We start from the raw sequence: 20,846 nt of genomic DNA, 5'->3' as shown, positions 1-20,846 counted from the left end.
AAAGTCCTTTTTACAAGACCATTGCGTTTGAAACCTTTCCAAGTGTCTTCCCTCACCCACTTACAGAAGGTCAAAAATTAGTTACACCAAGAAGTTAAAAGGATTTGTTGCATTTCTTTAGGAAGTTTATTTTAAGACCTAGCACAAATACGTGCTTTAATTACATTTCTGCCAATTTGCACTGTAATCTTCCTGCCGTGACTCACTGGACTCGGTCGGTGACTTCGCAAGCAGGTATTATCACTTGTTCATAAATTGTTGAGGCGAACTAATGGTAATCTGCTCAAAGCATCTACTGGACTGTGTGTTATTCACATTTGAAAGGTTGTTTCATCTTTTCTGGAGCTCCTTCTTGTGTTTCCTCTTGCTTGTCCATGAAATATGGTAAAGGCTGTGTTGGAAAGGGGGGTCGCTGCCCTACGGTGTAAATGTGGTTTCCCTTTATGGCAGGTGGTGCAGCATGATCCGTGCCGTGGTGGTGCCGGCTACTGGAACAGCCTTTTCAGGTTCAAACACCTCGCTACTGGACACTACCTGGCAGCAGAGGTAGGCGGTGGGGTTTGCTGAGGTTCTCTGCCTTTTCCTCCCACGGTATTTTCTTCCTTTTGCACCTTCGGAAATTCTGTCATTTCCTGCCCTAAAAATAGACACAGGGGAGGGGAGGAGAGTGGTGTTTGGGTCCTCACTATTAACACAAAATTAGATGGTTAAGCACAGAAAGCAAGATGGAAGAGACTTGAAAGGATATCGTGGTACAGGGGTACTCCTGAGAGTTTTTCACTTGTATGAATTTTAGAGGCAATAACTCTTCTCCTGCAAAGAATAGACACTAAATAGTACCCTGTCATGTGGGCAGTAGAAACAAGATGAATGTATTAATAGATGAATAAATTGTAAATGGCTGAGAGCCTTTGGGGGAAAACGAATTCAACTATTGTTAGTTTCTCTTGAATCACTGATTTCCAAGTGGGATTGTAGAGCTGAGTGTAAAATGAAAATGCAGTTAGACCTCAGACCAGTCTCATAGGAACTGCAGATAATTCTTAGCTGACCAAGCATGAAGTAAGTCTTTTTTTTTTTTCTCTCCATAGTGGACTTATTTCCCTCCTTGAAATAAGATTTCAAGATACTTTATTTTAAAAAAAAAAGTTAATCAAGTCTAAGGGTTATAATTTTGTGAGTTTTGCTGCTTAACACTAGTAAATGTTTATTAAAACTACTTCTATTTACTTTCAAGAGTGGATATATCAACATGGTGACACCCAAACCTTTCTAAGTGACAGCTGTCCTGGATGTAGGAGCATAGCAGGGCAGAAGAGCTGTCTCAGCCCAGGCTGTTGACCTGAGAGCATCAGTGGGAAAAGTCCAGATTAAATATCCCATTTTATATTCTCCTAATAAGCAGATTGGGAAAACAGCAGCGTTTTGTCACATGCACACTTGCAAATCCTTCTCAGTAGAGATCCAGTATAGAGCTTTTCCAGTAAATCTTTGGTTTGCTAATCAGCCAAAACCAAAAAACATGGTCTTACATCATGCAGAAATGTACCAGAGGAGATTGCTCACCTGATCCCTGGTTAGAATAGGGTTTGTTCTAAAAGATTTTTGCCGAGCCAGTAATTCCTAGTTGGAAATTCCACTTGGGATTTAAAAAAAAACACAACAACAACAAAAAAAACAAATAAAAAAACCCATGAAACTTGGTCACTCTCTACCCCTCTTGCTCCTTTAGTGATTATCCCAAAGAAGATAAATCTCTCTGCTAATGGATGGGTGGAGAGATGCCTGCTGAGAAGCGAGGGGTTTGCACGGTGTTGTCTGCATGCCTGGGAGAGCTGTGGCACTGGAGGGCATCTTCTAGAAAATAAGTTTAGAGGTTGTTTCCCTCTTCCAGCTCTGTTAGAGTTTTGACGTGCCTGTGATTCTGTTCCATCAGGTAAACCCTGACTATGAGGAAGATGACCTGGAGTGTCAATCCTCAGTAAGTATAGGCAAGAGTATGATCTTGCCCCTAATTGAGGAGGGCTGGACACAGGCCCAGCAACGACCTGGCCAGTGCGTAGATGGTCCAGGCTTTGTTGCTAGTGAAGAAATTAAAGAACTGAGAAAAATCTGGAGGCTTTGAAGGCCTATCCAGAGGGATAAAGACTGGAATCTGGATTAGGCTTTAGTGAAGAGCAATGCACTTGAGACCAAATTTGTTACCTGGACCCCCTCGCCTCCCCCCTTTGTAGCGTCTCTTTTTCTGTCCTGTTTCTTAAACCTTTGTCTCCCTGAAGCTCTCTCTCGAATAGGTCTGAAAAGCACATTGCTCGAGGTGACACTGGGTGACACGTGTCCCTGCAGGGATGGTCAGAGTGCTGTGCCAGTCAGTCTCCCACCTCGTTTTTTAAAAAAAATTCCCTCTCTCGCTGTAGCTTGTCACAGGAAAGCCAGGATAAAGGGTCTAGAGAGCAAGAATGGCAGGGTGAGGATGATTTCAGTGCCATTCTGCTGATTTTCCTGTGAAAGCCAGTCCGTGGTGTTTTCGGTAAATGTTGTGTCAGAGATTGAGTGTGTTGGTGCTTTGTATTAAAAGAAGCTTCTCTTTGGTGTCAAAGGGAAACAGCATCGCTTCAGCAGCTGGAAACAGATAAAACTGGAACAGCACTTTCCATTGTGGATTATGTTGGGTTTTTTTTTTAAGCTGGATTTGATTGTAGGCTTATGCAGCTTGGTCATTTATCCTGTATTATGGAAGATTTGCTCCATCTGGATATGAAAATGAACTACTCCTCCAATTTTTCAGGGGAGATGAATGCACCATGATGCTTTGAAATCCTGCAAGGTGCAGCTTTCCTCCTTAACAGGATTTGTCATTGTAGCCTGGCCATTAAAAGGCTAACCCTTGCCCCCAGGTATGGAGCTGTTATCCTGATTAGTTCTTGGTACTATTTACTATTTGGCAGCAAACACGCATCTTCTGACAGCTTGATTTCAGTAAACATACTAGAATAATGAAAAAATCAATAATTTTTGCCCAAAAAGCTATGGGAGGAGGGGCATCCAACATTGAACTATTTTGGTGGCTTAACTTTTTGAAAGTTAATCAGTGGCGAGGTCTTTTGTGTAGACATCCCTCCCACTGGTGTTTTGCTAATGCCTCCTGATAAATGCAGTAATGATGATAACAGACTGCCTTCAGAGCTGGGGATTTTTTTTTTCCTGCTGTCTCTTTACCACTAGGTGGCAAAAATAGACCATAAAGAATGGGATCAGGAGCACATAATTCATTTCTGACACAAAATTACTGCCTCATTTAACATTCACTAGTGACAGGATGGTGTAGGCTGCTTTATCCAGCTTTACCTAAACTCAAGCTCTATCCCAATGTGAGAGCTTGTCTGAGAGATGGCAGGTTTCCTTGCACAGCTCTGTGCTTTAATGTTGTGAACTGCCCCAAAATGGGGCTTAAGTGGGCACAGCTGAGATGCCAGCTAGTACCCCTGCGATGTCTGAGGGGACAGCTTTTGTCAATGATGGGGTTGAAGTTTTAGTTATCCCCAAATTGCCCCATATCCTGCTGCCTGATTTACTGCTCCTTTTCAGCTTTGTCACAGTTTCAATAACTGGCCAGTTGTCTCCTGAAGCACAAACTGGGAATACAGAGCAGCTGCCGTACTGTGGAGAGGGAGACAGCTGAAATTTGGAGAATTCATTCCAAGTGAGCGAATTTCTCCTGCTGTAAAGCCTCCAGATGGACTCTATTCAGTCTATAGTTGCTTCTTCTCTTTCTTGAAGGCACACTCCCAGTGTGTGTTGCTGTTCCATACAGCTAACTGTCTGCTCCCATGTGCGAAATCAGACTTCACATGTCACTGCTTTGTAGCCAAGTTCATTGACTGCAAATGTGCTAACTCCAGAGTATCCCGAGGCACGAGCAACACGAGAGAACTTTTCCCTGTGTGTAAGGACTGCGGGGCCTTACCCAAGGGCTGTGCAAGGACAGGTACTGGGTGCTGGCTGCATTGGGTGCCCGCCTTCCCCTGGTGCCAAGGTCACAGAGGAGCTGATAAATCAGTGCTTGATCACTTCGAAAATTCCATCTAGGATGTAGGTGTTTATACGTGGACATCTGTCTCCTGTGTTGTGTCAGACAGTTAGCAACTTTTTTATTGACTCCTGAAAACTGGTAGTTCCCTGGGAAAGGTTTTAGGGAAAGTTGTTGTTAATTTTTCCCAGTTTATCTTTATTTTTTCCTTTCCCTGTTGTACTTCCGTTTTTCCCAGTTTATCTTTATTTTTTCCTTTTTTACTTCCATCTGAAAATCCAGGGTGTTTTATTCAGTTGATGTTAGTATCTTTACTTTGTTAAAGGGGGCTGGTAATTTGCTGGCACCTTGGGAATAAAGATACTTCTGATACCGTGTCTTCTGTAGCGTATCATTGTGTTGGAGCGCACCATGAGCTGTAGTGTGAACAGCAAGACAGCTAATTTCTTGATTAGCTTTTGCTTTGTTTGTCTGCCATTGGTAGGTGAGAGTCCCCTTTTTGCTGCTGAAGTGGATTATTTCTCAGCAAGGTTGTTGGTACATAGCGTTGCTGATTTTTGTATTCACAGCTCACATAATTGCTTTGTTGGAGTGATAATTGCAATATGTCAGATACATTTCCAAAGCCACTAGTGTCAGGGATGGGGATTTTAGCAGATGTGGGTCGTCTGAAACCAGTCTGAGCTCCCAGTGCGCTGTGGGGTCAATGGCCGGGGGATTCCGAGCCTCTTCTGGCACTGTCTGCAGGACATAACCTCTGTGGTTTAGGATTTATGGTGTTTGTGATCCAGAAATGCTCAAAGTGATTAACACCAGGGGAAGAGAAGAAGTGGTTTGCAAGAGCAGCTCCCTGTCAGTTTTACTGGTGTCCTAAAGCCCAGCTGTCTTTAACCGGCCCTTGGAGCGGTTGAGTTATGTCTGCAAGCTGCAGGAGATGGCTCTTGGACGCTGGGCAGGTGGGTCTGGAGGGCTTGCTCTGACTGTCTGTGATGGGACCTTCTTCCACAGCTGGATGCTGAGCAGGATGCTTCCAGAAGAGGCCTGCGCAGCGCTCAGGAGAAGATGGCCTACTCTCTGGTCTCTGTGCCCGAAGGGAACGACATCTCCTCCATATTTGAGTTGGACCCCACCACCCTGCGAGGAGGAGACAGCCTTGTCCCCAGGTATGGTTCAGTGTTAGAACTGACTGTTTGCTTTAGACTTTTGACATCCGGTGATTTTTTTGTTTTTTATAAGGTAAAGCTGTCTCCCACTTTTCCCCCCATTTGGAATTAAGGTTCTTCCTCAAATTAATACAGAAAGACTTGGCAAGTGCCTGGAGCTGCACTTCACAATGGAGTCATAAGTACTAGAATCCCATTCTGCAGGTGGGAAAACTGAGGTTAAGTGACTTCCTTGCCAGTTACCAAACTGGAACTAAAAGCCTTGGATGTCCTGTCATGCTATTCCCATGACCTCACTGCATTATATTAACTAGGGTGTAACATCAAATATTTAGCACTTCGTTTTCTGTTGTTTACAGGATCTTAACTATTCCTGTGGCACCTCTTGCTGCTTAAAGGATGCTGTACCCTTCCGAGATGCACAGTCTGAATGCAGGCTCTTTGCTGTCAGTTCCCACTGAGAAAGCAAGACATATTTGTTCCACCAACTTTATCTTAGTGACTCTCTAATTCATAAGACCCTCTTAAGTTACTAGAAGTTACTGTGGTCACCAAATGCAGCATTCCTGGCTGGCTGTTCTCTCCTGTGGGCTGCCATGGTTGTGTGGAGAGAGGAGGCTGTGCTGCAGCTGAGAGACTGTGTCTTGTCCTGGCTGAAGATGCTGGTCTGACAGTGCCTTGACATCTTTTATCAGAGAGCTGGTACATGCAAAGCAGCATCATTGCCAGAAATACCTGAGAAAAATAAGTTTAGGACCTGCTGTCCCTGTAGGGAAAAAGACTCTTTGACTTTAACCAGAGAAAATTGTTGTGTGCTGGCCATGTCTTCTGGTGTCCTAATGAACCTTTGATGCTTCTATAACACAGACCCTTTGTGTAGCAAGTCTAAAAAATTTCAGTTCAGAAATATAAAATAGCTGGGGTTACGGGCTGAAAAATGCAAAGGTAAGGGGGGAAGCTGCCAGCTCAGATACACTGCAGCGTGTGGAAATGGGAGGATTTGAAGAGGCTTCATTTGTTCCTGTGTGTGCCGTGGTTTGGGCTGGCTGAGTTACAGAGACAAAATACAGACCTAGTTCTGTTCTACAGCAGGATCCGTTTCATTACATAAGAAGACTTTTTAAGGTGAATTCATAGAATGAAATGAGGAATGAGGAGCCGTATTCCCGTTATGGTATGCAGCATGGATAAAGATGACACTTTTTTTTTTTCCACTTATTCCTGCCAACATCTTGCAATTGGAACAATGTGAAGATTTCCCGTCTGGGAAGTGACTCATGCTTTGAAACTTTTGACTTTCTTTCAGGAACTCTTATGTCAGACTCAGACACCTTTGCACTAACACCTGGGTCCATAGCACCAATATCCCTATTGATAAAGAAGAGGAGAAACCTGTTATGCTTAAGGTAAGTTCTGTTACTTTATATAAGCACATCCTTTGATTTCCTGTCTTTCACAAAAGTGGTGTTGGTGGTAGAAGTTCCCAGTCCCTTGAGACTGGGATTTGGCAAGCAGCCCAATATCCCTATTGATAAAGAAGAGGAGAAACCTGTTATGCTTAAGGTAAGTTCTGTTACTTTATATAAGCACATCCTTTGATTTCCTGTCTTTCACAAAAGCGGTGTTGGTGGTAGAAGTTCCCAGTCCCTTGAGACCACTGGGCTTGGCAAACAGCAAGCAGCTTAACAGCAGTGAATAGTGCTTGAGCAAAATCTTTTATCTAAAAAGATTAGGTTTTCATAGGAGTTTACCCTGTTCAGTTTCTCCGGTACAACAGTCACCATGAGGAGAATTTTTTCCACTGTTTATGGCAACATTTTGCAATCTCTCCTGATATTTCTCTGGGTTTAGGAGCACCTTTGAGCTTGCACAAAGGGGTACTCTTCTCAGAGTTTGGCTTTATCAGAGCGTGGCTTTTCTTCAGTGTTACTATCACTGAGTACGTGAATCACCACTTTGTTTTCTGCCTTTCGGTTTGATGATAAAACTTCTCTGGGTTTCAGATTGGTACCTCTCCAGTGAAAGAGGACAAAGAAGCTTTTGCTATAGTGCCCGTTTCCCCGGCAGAGGTTCGTGATTTGGATTTTGCGAATGATGCAAGTAAGGTTTTAGGTTCCATTGCTGGCAAGTTGGAAAAGGGAACAATAACCCAGAATGAAAGAAGGTAAGGAAGGAAGAATTTGGTTCAGATAATGTTATTTCCTTTACTCAGTGACTATTTCTCTAAAAATTTTATCTATGTACACTAAGTTCGGAAGAGGAATTTTTTTTCCCTACTTAATTTTTTTTTTTTAAAACCCAACTCAATGGTTTGGTTGTTGACGTGTCCATAGTGGAGGTTCTCAAGCCCTCCCTGCTCCTCTCTGAAACGAGAGCATGAGAACTGCTGCTGTGGGCTTGGAGGAATAATCCCCAGCATACCTTTCTGCTGGGCTTTGCAAATTGAGTGTGGGAATTCATAATCCATCCTGTGAAGACTGAACATATGACTTCTTGCAAATCCTCCGACAATATCCGTGAAAAGTACGTGGCCACACAGAAGGAGCAGAGAGCTGGCTGTGTGAAACCCGGGCCCGTGTGCTTCAACGGCCAATGTCTTTTATTTGGCCTTGGGAGAGATTATCACCAGACTTACTTTTTTCTGGCAATTAAAAGAACTGCCAAACAGAACTTGGCGGGTGTAGAGTTGCCCTGAAGTGATACCGTTCTCTTACTGCTGCTGTGGTTTAGTTATTAGACAGTAAAGCTACAGCAATAGCGAGTGTTAATTCCTAATTTTAGGTTCTGTACAAACCCATGTGCTTTATCCAGGGTCTGAGTCACTCTCTAATTGATGCTCTTTTTTCACTTAGCGTTTTGAAATCTGTGTAAACTCACACTGACACTGCTCTTTTAACAGATAGAATATGTAGTCTTGTATTAACAACTTCTGGCTTTCCTGTAGGTCTGTTACCAAATTGTTGGAGGATTTGGTGTACTTTGTTACTGGTGGCACCAATTCTGGTCAAGATGTCCTCGAAGTGGTATTTTCTAAACCTAATCGAGAACGGCAAAAACTGATGAGAGAACAGAATATTCTAAAGCAGGTAGGCTGCATTTTTCTTTAGACTCTGCCTAGAAGAAGGGTTGTCAGAAAAGAAAACTTAATAATGGAGAGCCTGGCCAAATTATTGGGACCAAAAAAGATCCTTTGAGTTTCTAGCTTTCAGCAGGCGCTTGTCGGTGGACTGTAGGAAAACCATTGCTAGAAGAAAAAAATTACTTAATGTGGTGTTCAATAAAGGTGATGAATGACATCTTTTGCTCAGCCTACTCTATGGCCAAGAAACTCTGTGACTAGAATGTATTTCTGATGTACATTTTGGAAATTTAAAGGTGCTGACAGAGTGCTTTTGCACTAATTTGAATTAGTTGAAGGTGGTGTCTCATGGGATTTTGTTTTTTTTTTTTAATAAATCCGTAGATTTTCAAGTTGCTGCAAGCACCGTTCACGGACAGTGGCGATGGCCCGATGCTGCGGTTGGAGGAGCTGGGAGACCAGCGTCACGCTCCCTTCAGACACATCTGCCGGCTCTGCTACCGGGTGCTGAGGCACTCCCAGCAGGATTACAGGAAGAACCAGGTTGGAAATAATTTCTGCAGTTTTCGATGGCACTAATATCATTCCTGTGCTCCAAAAGCTGCGTCCCGTTAATTCAAGCCTGCTATGCTGTGCCGTGATGGTACAGTCAGCAAGAGATCCTTGGATTGCTCAGTTTTACTCTAATCTAACTCTAATTACTCAGTTTTTCATCTGTATGCACCGTAATTAGTACCAGTTCTAAGGGGAATTTAGGAAAACAACAGCAATGCTAAGTGTCAAATCCAGGTGAATTATGAGAGTTTCTTCACTCTCGTGAAAGTTGGCCTGGGAATTAAGGCTTTTCATTTTTTGTTGCCTTTCTTTTGTTTGTATTAAAAAGGAACTAGTATCAGATAAGGGTAAATGCCTTGGTGGTGTCTTGCCCGGGAGGGAGGGGAGGCATTAAGGTTATCTGTCATCACTTGCTTTCCCTCAAAAGAAGAACAATTTGAATCTACTCCAGTTCGCTCCTTGGGATGTTGATATTGACAAAATCTTCCTGTTTTCTGCTGTTGATTATTTTCTTAAATTCTGAGAATTGATTACACCTCCTTCCCTCCTCCCCCCCTCCGTGTTTTGAAGGAATACATTGCGAAGCAGTTTGGCTTCATGCAGAAGCAAATTGGCTACGACGTCTTGGCCGAGGACACGATTACAGCCCTGCTCCACAACAATCGCAAGCTCTTGGAGAAGCACATCACAGCTGCTGAGATCGACACTTTTGTTAGTCTCGTGAGGAAGAATAGGGAGCCCAGGTGAGATCCGTGTGGCTGAGTGTACGATTACCCTTTTCCTCTTAGTTTTCTGAGGGAAATCTGTACCTGCCAACTTGCTAGCGAGGAAGCAGAGCTACTTCACTTCTGGTTTGGCACTCACCATAGCTTCCCCCTCGGGCAACAGTCTCGCTCTGCAACCTTAAAAAGGGAGTTCTGAATGTTTTCTTGCTGAAATGTAGATTGCTGCAGTCTAGATCTCAACAAGGATTGATACCCTTTTGGCTCGCGTTTCCCCGCCAGGTTTTTGGATTACCTCTCGGATCTGTGCGTTTCCATGAACAAGTCTATTCCAGTGACACAGGAGCTGATTTGCAAAGCCGTGCTCAATCCAGCAAATGCAGACATTCTCATCGAAACCAAGTGAGTTAATGCCTCGGGAGACGGTTTTCCTGGTGTGAAGCAGAAGGAAGGTGATTTAAAGCTGCGAGCACTGCTGGCACGTCTAGAGAAAGCAGTGCAATACGTGTGGGGTCCTCTTCAAATACACAGTACGTGGGGATTGATGGCAGCAGGCGCCCGCCATATGTGTTCCCAGTCCTGCAGTTGGAGAAATCTTTCAAATATCTCACGTTTGATCAAAGTAGACAGACTTTGGGTCCCGTGGGCCTCATCCTCCTCTGGGCTTCAGGCTTTGCTCCGTATGCTGCCTGCAGGGAGCACGGATGCCTGCCCACCCAGCTCAGCTCATGGCCAAGCAGAAGGTGGTGCATCTCTGCTCCACCATGTCTCCCCTTGCGGTCTGGATTTTGGGCTCTAAGTGTTGCCCTGCATCACAGCAGGCACCAAATCCCAGGTTTTTTTCATAAAGATGGGTTTATTCGATCTGTGGAATAGGGCATAGATAATCAAAGAACAGTTTGGGTTGGAAGGAGCCTTAAAGATCCTCCAGTTCCAGCCTCCGTGCTGTGGGCAGGGACACCTCCCACTAGACCAGATAATCATTATCAAAATACTGTAAAAGGGAAGCAGGTCTTTGTCAGGTAGTATTTAAAACACAAATGGATGAGAGTATTCTTGCACATTTAGTTCTCTTCATGAAGTCATAAAGACTATATTTATTTTTACCAGAACTTCAAGTTGCTGTGTCACATAATTGTTCTTACCCTTGTGTATTTCATTTGTCTTTTTTTTTTGCTGAAGAGCTAAAAGTCCCCAAAGCCTTTTTGGTTTTAGTAGCTGATTTGTTTCCAGTTATCTCACCACATAAGCAGAAGGAAGTTCTGATCTAATTGGCATTTATGGGATACAGAACTAATCAATTTTTAGGTATTTTTGCTTAGCAAATCCTTTCCTAGCCTGTTGTTGTCCTTAACCAATTCTCCTGTAAAGATGTTTGTGGAAGTCAGTGAGACATGTCTTTAGCTTCCTTGTGTCTTTATCTTCATCAATTGAATGGAGCTGAAATGTTCATGTCGTTAGGGCTGAATGGAAAGTTTATAGGCTAAATTCATTCTAATCTAATGCTTTTAATAATGAAACACAAATATTTTATGTAGTAAACGGCTGCTGCTGAAGGGTAAGATGCTCTGCTTTTACTTTACACAGTTGAGGAATAAAATTTGTGTTTTCTGGATGCAGGTGAGATCATAAAATTAGTTATTTCTGTATCACCAGTACATTTTAGCAAGTGTCTTTTTTTAGCAAGTGTGGAAATGTTCTAAGGGATCTGCATGGGTCTTGGCAGTTTGCAGTCTAACCCGTCTTCCTTCTGGCAGGCTGGTCCTCTCCCGCTTTGAGTTTGAAGAAGTGTCAAGTGGAGAAAATGCCTTGGAAGTCGGAGAAGATGAGGAAGAAGTGTGGCTGTTCTGGAGAGACAGCAACAAGGAGATCCGCAGTAAGAGTATCAGGGAGCTGGCCCAGGATGCCAAGGAAGGGCAGAAGGAGGATCGGGACGTCCTCAGCTACTACAGGTTAATTCCTGGCCCCCACAGGGAGGAGGAGTTCATCAGGGCTGCGTGGGGATGGTCTGTAGGCTATGGTTGGGTTGGGAGAAAGGATACCAGTTTCCTGGACAAAATAGCCACTAGAGAGTGAGGATGAAGTCTCTTCGAAGTGAGAGCTAAAAGCACAAAGTTATTCATGGCGAGAAGTCCAATTATCAGCATGAGCAAGTTTAAACTGATTTAAAAAAAATAGTTGAGGCTTAGAGTGCATTGAATTTTCACAGCGCTTGATGCCCCTATTTTTGTTTGGTTTCCTGATAAGTGGGTGTTGTGAGACAGCCTGTATTTACTGTTTACATTACCTGTATTCAGGTGGTAGTTGGGGTGAAAAACTGCTTATGGGAAGAGCAGGATTTCAGCATGCAGATGGCTTTGCTTTTGATTTTAGAAAGTCACTGCTGCTCTCCCTGCTTCCTGAATTTCTGTCTAAGCTCAAAGCCTCCAGTGGTCCTGTAGTTCTCAGCAGGACAATGTGTGGAGTTATGAAAATGCCACAAGTTTGGTTTGATTAATGTGCAGTGCTCTTTTGTATGGCTTAAGTGCTGCCACAAGTTTGGTTTGATTAATGTGCAGTGCTCTATTGTACAGCTTTTAGCCGTTTCTAACATGAAGCGATGTTTCCAGATGACTTGACAAGACACCAAGTTCTTGGCATAGTGTAAGATCAGGTTTCAGCCCAGACCAAATTCCTGTGTCTGGGTTATAAACTTCTGAGAGGAGTTTGACGGACTCGATTCTGGTGGTGCAGAAAATACAACTAGATTATTTTTTTAAATAGCTATCTTACTTCGCATTACCTCTTCTATTGGAATGGTTCTTGCAGTAGTCTTCCTAATATGTGTTTTTATTTGAGCCTGCTGGAGGGCTGAGCTCAAAAGGAGACCTCCTCTCTCTCTATTTTTTTTAAACCGTATCTGCTTTCCAAATAGATTTTCTTGCACTTGCTCTTGAATAGAATTGATAATGTTAATTATTTTAGTCTACATTACAGCCTCGTGAACATGCTTAGAACAAGGGTTTAGGGTACGGTTTGGTCAAGCTCCCACGAGGAGTGCTGAGAGTGAAAAGGTGTCTGTTTTCAGTTAAATATTCATTTATTTAGGAAACCTCACAGTTGACACTGTTCAACACAAGCCTGTGTGAGTACTCCTGAATGTTGGACGTGTGCTTTATGGCTGAAGGTTAATTATCCATCTATCTGTTGAATGTGCATACCTTAAATGCCAGTTGCTTGCTTTCAGTTTATGGACTGAAAAGCTTAGGAATTAAGTTAAGCTTTTCTCCAGCAATTCTTTCACTGAAGGGAGCAGATCTCAGTAGTTGTTTAATCAGGTCCCTAATTTTTAATGATTCTGTCATCCATTTATGTTGTTGCCCCAGGGAACAACTGTGGCTTCAGCAGCAGTAAGAAGTGCTTGGTCTTCTACAGTATTTGGGCTGAGTCACCTTAAGTTGTCTTTGGATCCTTCTGTAGCTTTCATAAACAGTATTACTGAATTCTGTGGAAAATATGACGACTCCATTTATTCTATTTTTGCACTATGTTACCTTTTATTAAATTGATCAGTACTTTATTCTTTCTATAATAAGCATAGCTATATTACTGGAAAAAAAGACTCATTCTATTAATACATATAATAGCATATCAGTACTATACTCCTTTCTGGAAATTAAAGTGTAAACTGTTTGGTTTTTTTTCCCCTTGAAGATACCAGCTAAACCTCTTTGCTAGAATGTGCCTTGATCGCCAGTACTTAGCCATAAATGAAATATCTGGCCAGCTGGACGTGGACCTCATTCTGCGTTGCATGTCTGATGAGAACTTGCCCTACGACCTGCGAGCGTCCTTCTGCCGCCTGATGCTCCACATGCACGTTGACCGTGACCCCCAGGAGCAAGTCACGCCCGTCAAGTACGCTCGGCTGTGGTCTGAGATACCTTCTGAAATTGCCATTGATGAGTAAGTAACTCGCTGGAACAGTGTGGGAAAGGAAATTGCATCACTCTTGATTTTTTTTTTTCTTTTTTAAACGAAACCAGATCAATCCTAAACTCATGCGTTATTTATACTGTTTCTTGTTAAAAATAAATAATAATTAAAACAATCCGTAACATTTTCTCACTAGTTCTATTATTCAGACCCACTGAAAGAAGTCATGTGCTGGAAACAGAATCATGGTCCTTAACCTCCACTGGAAAATACTCTGCTGAAAAACCTATACAAACCCACCACTAGACTGGAGAATTCTTGACCATAGACTTGTATTAACTCTTTATGGTACAAGTAATTTAAAATTTAGAGTACTTCAACTATTCGGAACTCAATTTTTTTCAATTGGAGAAAATGAACGTTTAAAATCAGTATTAAATGCTAGGAATTTGAGTCTTGTCTGTATTGGCACTGGTGTTTAGAGGTTTCTTGGTTTTCCCTCCCTTCCCTCCTTGCTTAGCCCAGCTCTCTTTGCGGAGGGAGAGGCAGTAGATCAGACTCAACTTCAAATGCCAAAATAGAAAAACCAATGGCTTCAGCTCTGGCAGAGGCTGAACAGCGGTACGTGAGCAAACAGGAAAACAAAAGCAGGGAGTGGAAGGTGCTGGGGATTGTCTTTTTTTCAAACAGTCTCTGCACATGCCGAGAAACAAACCTGGAATTTGTATTAAGAAAAACTAATGTCTGCTTTGCATATATAGTGTTTTTATTTGGAGGAAAAATAGCATCCACAGTCAGCATCTGTTGGCCACATCCATTCTCCTCAATGCTGTACATAGCATTGTTTCCACTAAAGTAATAAGGGCTTCTTTTTATATTTATTGGGACAAAATGCTCTTTTTTTTCTTTTCCTCAGACATTTTTAAATCGTGCAAAATGAGCATTTGGGATAAACCAGCAAAAGCCAGGAAAGGATGGTGTCAGCTTCCTGACTGCCTCATTTGGTTAAATTATTTAACAGCCTTTAATTCTTCTTAATTTTTCATTGGTTTGTCAAAATCTGTGTTGGGGGGGGAAAGGGCCCTGTGTATTTGCTTGCTAAGTTTTGCATTTTGTTTTGGTTTTTTATCTCTTCAGCTATGATAGCAGCGGAACTTCCAAAGATGAAATTAAGGAGAGATTTGCACAAACAATGGAATTTGTAGAGGAATATTTGAGAGATGTGGTGTGTCAGAGGTTCCCTTTCTCTGACAAAGAGAAAAATAAGCTCACTTTTGAGGTACTTATCTAGTTCTGATTTTATCTTTATTTTTTCTGTGTGTGTGTGGAGTTGGTACTTTTACAAGAGCAGGTAGATTGGCAAATAATTAGTGAGTGTTGAGCCTCAGCGGGCTCCTCCTTCCCACCATAGCCCTTTCTCCTCCTGCAACCCTGCTGAAGTCTGTGGGCTTGCAGTGATGGGTTCTGAAATGCAATTAATGAACATGAGCTTATGCTGCAGATTGGTGGCAGCCCTTGGTTACTTTTCGTGCTCTCGGTGCTATTGCAAAGTCAAGCTTTACTGGAAGAAATATTCTCAAAAGCGAAACGCGATGTCTGCACAGATAGTCCCTAGAGCTCACAGAATTACTCACAAAGAAAACAATACAGCGTCCTGTGACTTACTGACCTATTAAAATTGTCTGTGCAAGTAAAATGTAGCAAATCTGTGCAATAGTATCTTCTAAATAACCTTTGAGTTAAGAAAAGATGTGTTATTTCTTAAGTAATTAAGGGAATATACTTCAGATAATGGGGCTACATTAAATATTTGTGCTATATGTGAAATTATGATGTGTGGATCTTGAAGCAGTGCATGTGGAGAACTTATGGGGAAACTTTATAACTTGGTACCAGTAAGCTTTAGATGTGGGATACTTTTTTTTTTGTAAGACAAAACCATAAAAAGCATCTGTACATTCCCTCTAGTCTTCAGCTTTCTCAACTTCTCTGTAATGAGTCAAACACGTTATGATTTTGTAGCTAGAGAATATCAGCTGCAGGTATAGACGGTTATTCCAGGCATTGCAGTATTTGTAGGCAAGTAGCAAACTAACTGATAAAATGTAGAACCATACGCTCTTATGACACTAGGAATTATGATAAGAATATTAATATGACTCACAGGCAGGTTCTTGATCTTTTCACTGTGTTAAGACAACTTGCTTGCGATAGCAAAACGTTTAGTATTAATCAGGCTTTTTATTGTTATTTTGGTAGGTTGTTAACTTAGCCAGAAATCTGATATATTTTGGTTTCTACAACTTCTGTGACCTCCTCAGACTAACCAAAATCCTCCTTGCTATATTAGACTGTGTGCACATCACTACCATCTTCCCTATTACCAAGATGGCAAAAGGCGAGGAAAGTAAAGGTAAGGCTTGAAAAATGATGGGCAGAACAGACTGTTCTTGGGTAGTTTCTAGCTCGTCTCAAAATGTGAATGTGGGTTCAAAATCTTCTGTTCCTTTATGTCTGTGGCTTGGCTGTACAGCTGAGTAATGCCAACGATGAAAAAGAGAGAGGGTAGGGGCGTTCTGAAGGTCCTGCAGCGCTTCTGATGACTTCAGTCTCTTCCAGGGCTTCAGGTGTCCACCCAAACTTGTTTAATGTTGAGGCAGTTTCTCCTCGTAGAAAGTGTAGAGGGTCCTTGCCCCGTCAATGCAGTCCCATTACACCATCATAACCTTACCTGTTTCCCTACCTCTCTGAAGGGAGCAATGTGATGAGGTCCATCCACGGTGTTGGAGAGCTGATGACCCAGGTGGTGCTCAGAGGCGGTGGGTTCTTGCCCATGACTCCCCTTGCTGCTGCTCCTGAGGGTAACGTCAAGCAGAGCGAACCGGAGAAAGAGGACATCCTGGTAATGGACACTAAGCTGAAGATCATCGAGATACTTCAGGTACTGGCAATGCAAAGAACGTAGCATCTTGTGCTGCCTTTAAGCACTAACGTCGTGCCGTGCTGCCTTTTAATTCTTTTTGGCCTTGTCTTGAACAGGTAAAGCATTACAAAGGTGACTCTTTCAGGTGTGCAGCCCTCACCTTGCACATGACAGTTTAATAGAAACGAGTTTGCAGTAGTCATCTGCATATTTGGATTAGTAAATATCTGACTTGAAGTGGAGCACTCACTTTCCACCTTACTGTCTTAGCTATTGCTCAGCATTGATGGGATCCCCTTTGTCTTCTCTTCTCCAGACTGAACAGCCCCAGATCTCTCAGCCTTTCCTCAGCAGAGAGATGCTCCAGCCCCTTGATTGTCTCCATAGCTTCCACTGGATTCTCTCCAGTAGTTCCCTGTCCTTCTTGAACTGGGAAGCCCAGAACCAGACCCAGTCCTCCAGCTGTGGCCTCACCAGGACAGATCAGAGGGGGAGGATGACCTCACTGGCTTATGCTGGCTCGTGGGCAACTTGTCCCCCAGGACCCCCAGGTCCTTCTCCACAGGACCTAAGATTTTCCCTAAATCTGGGAGAACTGCGAGTGTTCTTTAGATAATATTTCTTTCCTCAAGAGTGAGGAAGCCCACCAAGAAGGTGGTTTCAGTGGCAGTGGCTCCTACAGCCCACCTGGTCTAGTTGTGGCTGCAGCCTGGCTCTTGGCATCTTGCCTTCAGCTGCCTCTGCCCCTCTCTCCTGGGGACAGCAGTGCTGCTTCTTGGATTCCTGCTGGTTTCAGAACTGAGAAAAATGCTGCTTTCCTTTCTTGAGGGTCATTGGGCAGTAACGAGGGATCAAAACTCTGCCAAAATCGCTTATTCATGAGTATTTATTACTGTGTGCATAACATGTTCATTGAAATCACTAAAAAAGAATGACTGAGTTCTGGTCATTTGCAAGAAAACTTTTCTCCAAGTTAAATCCCCATCATTACTATGTTGATGTTACATGTTGGTAGCACTGCATTCTGTGTACATTGTGCATGTGCTGGAAACTGGCAAGTTATTTCAACACTTTTACTTCTTTTGTATCATCAGTTTATCTTGAATGTGAGGTTGGACTACAGAATCTCCTGCCTGCTTTGTATATTTAAGCACGAATTTGATGAAAGCAATGCCCAGATGTCTGAATCCCCCACTGGAAGCAGTAATCAAGAAATGCCAGCTAATGTCCCAGGTTAGTTGTTTTGCAAAGAATGGATTTTAATCTTAGAGGTGCTAATTGGATAATTGATTCGGGTTCTTGCTTTGGCATGAGATGGTCCCAGTGAGGAAGAGCACCCTGCAGCACCAGGAATTGTTTAGATGTGGTGTTGGGGGATATGATCTAGGGGAGAACTTTGTAGAGTAGAGTAGGGTTGATGCTTGGACTCGATGATCCCAAGGGTCTTTTCCAACCTAAATGATTCTATGAATACCGGTAGAGATTGTTTCCCTATAGTCCTAGTGGTACCCAGGATTTATTTGTACATTCTCCTTGGTTCCATGTGTTAAGTGTGACCCAAAGCCTGAGATCCATCCTTTAAAAAAAGCCTGCAATAAACACTGTCATGTGTGATCTTGTCATCAAGCTCAAATTAAATCTTCTGTATGAACGTTTCTGGGTGAAGGCAAAGGGTCCCCGCAGTAATCTGATTTTCTCTCTCCCTTTCCCCTGGCCTGATGATGCCTCAGCACACCCAAATTTGTTGTTTTCCCAAGGTGTTGTAGGAAAGCAAGACCTCTGGAGGTGTCTGTGTCTCGGTGCTGCTAGGCAAGGGTATGAAAGTGAGCTTGACATGTCCAGTGTTCTTCTTAATTGAAAGCAGGGTAGTTAGTGGCCTGGGTAGATGGGGTGGTGTTAATTGCTGTATCACTTTCCGGGGAAGAAGTGTCCTGTAGTTGTGACGGGTACTGTGCAGGAATAACTGGACTTTAAAAGTGCAGCTTATTAGACATCAAACAATTTTTCTTCCTCAATTTGGGGACTGTATCTCGAGATGCAAAGGAGGAAGATAAGGAAAATGTGGTTTAGATGTGAAGTCTTCAAAGGGAGGGGACTGTTTCTTTTGATCTCACTTCAAAGGGAATGTGTTTATTTTTTTCTTGGGCTGCCTGTCCGGCAGCCCCCCCGGGTGCTGGGGCCTTGGAAACGGGGCTGGTGGGACAGCCAGAGCTCTTACTGGGGGCTGAACTTTGGAAGAAAGAGGGTAATTTTTTATTTTTTTGCAAGAATGTAAAATCCCTGTATTCTCTTTCCCTTTCCCTTTGCAAATCTGTGAAATAGTGAGAGCTCCAAGTCTGTTCTACCTTCCTTAATTTTTTTTTATTTCAGAATATTGGTCATTGCCCATGTGATAATATATACCTTATACTGAAAAATGCAGAGACTTTTTTGTGTGTTGAGCCACGGGGGTATTGCTGTCATTGCTGAATTCATGACTTTAGAACTTCTCAAGGCTGAAGTTTGGTGTTTCTCACGGGTGACCCTTCTGAATGACACCAGGTCCTGGAATGATGCTGGTGCAATCTAAAAATAGACAAGAGAAGCATAAGCCTGGGTGTTGCTGAAATTATTATGTAGTTAAATTTGTGAACTGAGAACAGGTTCATTTATTGTTTTATGTTATTTTACCTGGCTGCTGCAGTAATCTCTCAGCGTTCCTCTCAGCTTGTTGTGATCCCCTTGCTTATGCCTATATCACCACTTGCCCTTTAAGATGTTTTTAGGCTGAAAAACCATTTCTGGTGCAGCTCTGACCTAACGTATTTGTCTTGTTGTTTTCTCAGGAGCCCTAGACTTTGAACATATTGAAGAACAAGCTGAGGGGATCTTTGGTGGAAGGAAAGTATCTCTTCACTGGTGCTAATCAAGGGGTAACTCAGGAGTCCCCAGGCTTCATTTTCCTGAAATGCCTTTGATCCAGCCCAGAGTAGTGTCCAAGTGGATGAAAAGCCACAGATAAGGGACTGGGGTCCTTCAGGCAGAAAGGTCTTCATGGGAGAACTTCACTTGTGTTGGGGGGGGAGGCTAGCCATGTTGAAGGATTAGTGCCTCTAAGCTGAATGCTGCAGTAAAATCTTAGGTGGAAAACCTTGTATCAGCAAGAATCGGGTCTTCTGCTGAGATAAATATATATTTAACCATGAGTTTTTTGTATAATGCAGCATTAAACTGCACACGCATGACAGAACAAGGCAAGCTGTACCTTTCCTACCTGCCTTCCTTCCGGAGCAGCTTATATCCTTCCTTAAATCAGGGGACAGCAAGTCACTGCCAGACTCCGTGTACTTGAGCTTGTCCTTAAGCTGCTCAGAGCTGCAGTTGTTTTCTGTAAACCCGAGATAACCGAGTTCTTAAATCAGGGCAAAAGGAAAGAGGGAGAGATGCACTTACAGAATTAATAACCAGAATTTTTAATGTGAGCCTGCAGACTCACTTGGAAGCAGAATCTGGAAAAGATTTCAGGTGGCACTGATAGGAGAGAAAAAAATATAACATGAGTGTCTCGTGCTCAGAAAAGGGGTGCAGGGGAAAGAGAGGGAAGAGGAGGATTTCAAATGCTTGACATAATTAGCATTGCAACCTGGATACTGAGGTAGGGTTGTATTTTGTAAATAGTGAGAGAGGTTTGTACCAGGAATGGGCAAGAAGTATTTGAGCAGTAGGGCGAGGCTGACATAGGCACAAATATTTTGGCATAGTTTGACCCTGAAAAATGTAAGCTGGATAAGGTGAGCTGAGTGAACTGTGATTAATGAATGGTTCTGGAATGGCCTCCCTATTAAGCAGCACACCAAAAACCCCTGTGTGTCTTAAGATAGCACTTGATTTGATAAATTTCTGCCTTATTTAAAGTAAGAAAAAGCGTTTTCTGCCACTGCTGGCTGGACTTAAGAACCTGCTGGGGTGTTTGGTCTCATACACTGGTTAACTCCTACGCTCTGCTTGCAGTGAGGAGAACACACCGCTGGATTTGGATGATCACGGTGGCAGAACATTTCTCAGAGTTCTGTTGCATTTGACAATGCACGATTATCCTCCTCTGGTGTCCGGGGCACTTCAGCTGCTCTTCCGGCACTTCAGCCAGAGACAAGAAGTCCTTCAAGCTTTTAAGCAGGTATGTGTGTGAATTAAGAGCCTTATTCCTCATCTGAATATATATAGAGAGAGTTGAAACAATCCTTTTGTGCAACTAATGGCTTGCATTCATGTAAGGTTCAACTGCTTGTTACCAGCCAAGATGTTGACAACTACAAGCAGATAAAACAAGATTTGGACCAGCTGAGGTCTATCGTGGAGAAATCGGAGCTTTGGGTATACAAAGGCCAGGGCCCTGATGAGACTATGGATGGAGGGCAAGGTGAAAACGAACACAAGAAAAAGGAGGTAATTGTGTGATCTGTTTGCACAAATCGATGTA

General features: G+C 42.9%; 1 protein-coding gene across 1 annotated transcript in view; it reads left to right on the top strand.

Moving 5' to 3' along the window:
* The window catches only part of ITPR1 (inositol 1,4,5-trisphosphate receptor, type 1), a 191,774-nt gene that overhangs the window by 61,994 nt on the left and 108,934 nt on the right, over window positions 1-20,846 (top strand). The window contains exons 10-26 of the mRNA XM_014946800.1: window positions 451-546; window positions 5,039-5,193; window positions 6,500-6,599; window positions 7,197-7,357; window positions 8,138-8,279; window positions 8,657-8,815; window positions 9,398-9,570; window positions 9,832-9,951; window positions 11,307-11,501; window positions 13,243-13,494; window positions 14,602-14,743; window positions 15,724-15,877; window positions 16,218-16,405; window positions 17,482-17,620; window positions 19,213-19,267; window positions 20,378-20,543; window positions 20,642-20,812. Of these exons, the coding sequence (XP_014802286.1) occupies window positions 451-546; window positions 5,039-5,193; window positions 6,500-6,599; window positions 7,197-7,357; window positions 8,138-8,279; window positions 8,657-8,815; window positions 9,398-9,570; window positions 9,832-9,951; window positions 11,307-11,501; window positions 13,243-13,494; window positions 14,602-14,743; window positions 15,724-15,877; window positions 16,218-16,405; window positions 17,482-17,620; window positions 19,213-19,267; window positions 20,378-20,543; window positions 20,642-20,812 (2,568 nt within the window). The remainder of the gene's footprint in view (window positions 1-450; window positions 547-5,038; window positions 5,194-6,499; window positions 6,600-7,196; window positions 7,358-8,137; window positions 8,280-8,656; window positions 8,816-9,397; window positions 9,571-9,831; window positions 9,952-11,306; window positions 11,502-13,242; window positions 13,495-14,601; window positions 14,744-15,723; window positions 15,878-16,217; window positions 16,406-17,481; window positions 17,621-19,212; window positions 19,268-20,377; window positions 20,544-20,641; window positions 20,813-20,846) is intronic.

This window comes from Calidris pugnax, unplaced genomic scaffold, assembly GCF_001431845.1.
Source record: "Calidris pugnax isolate Ruff unplaced genomic scaffold, ASM143184v1 scaffold81, whole genome shotgun sequence".
NCBI classification, from domain to species: domain Eukaryota; kingdom Metazoa; phylum Chordata; class Aves; order Charadriiformes; family Scolopacidae; genus Calidris; species Calidris pugnax.
The sequence above is the reverse complement of the archived record's forward strand: the minus strand, read 5'-3'. Positions and strand labels throughout refer to the sequence as shown.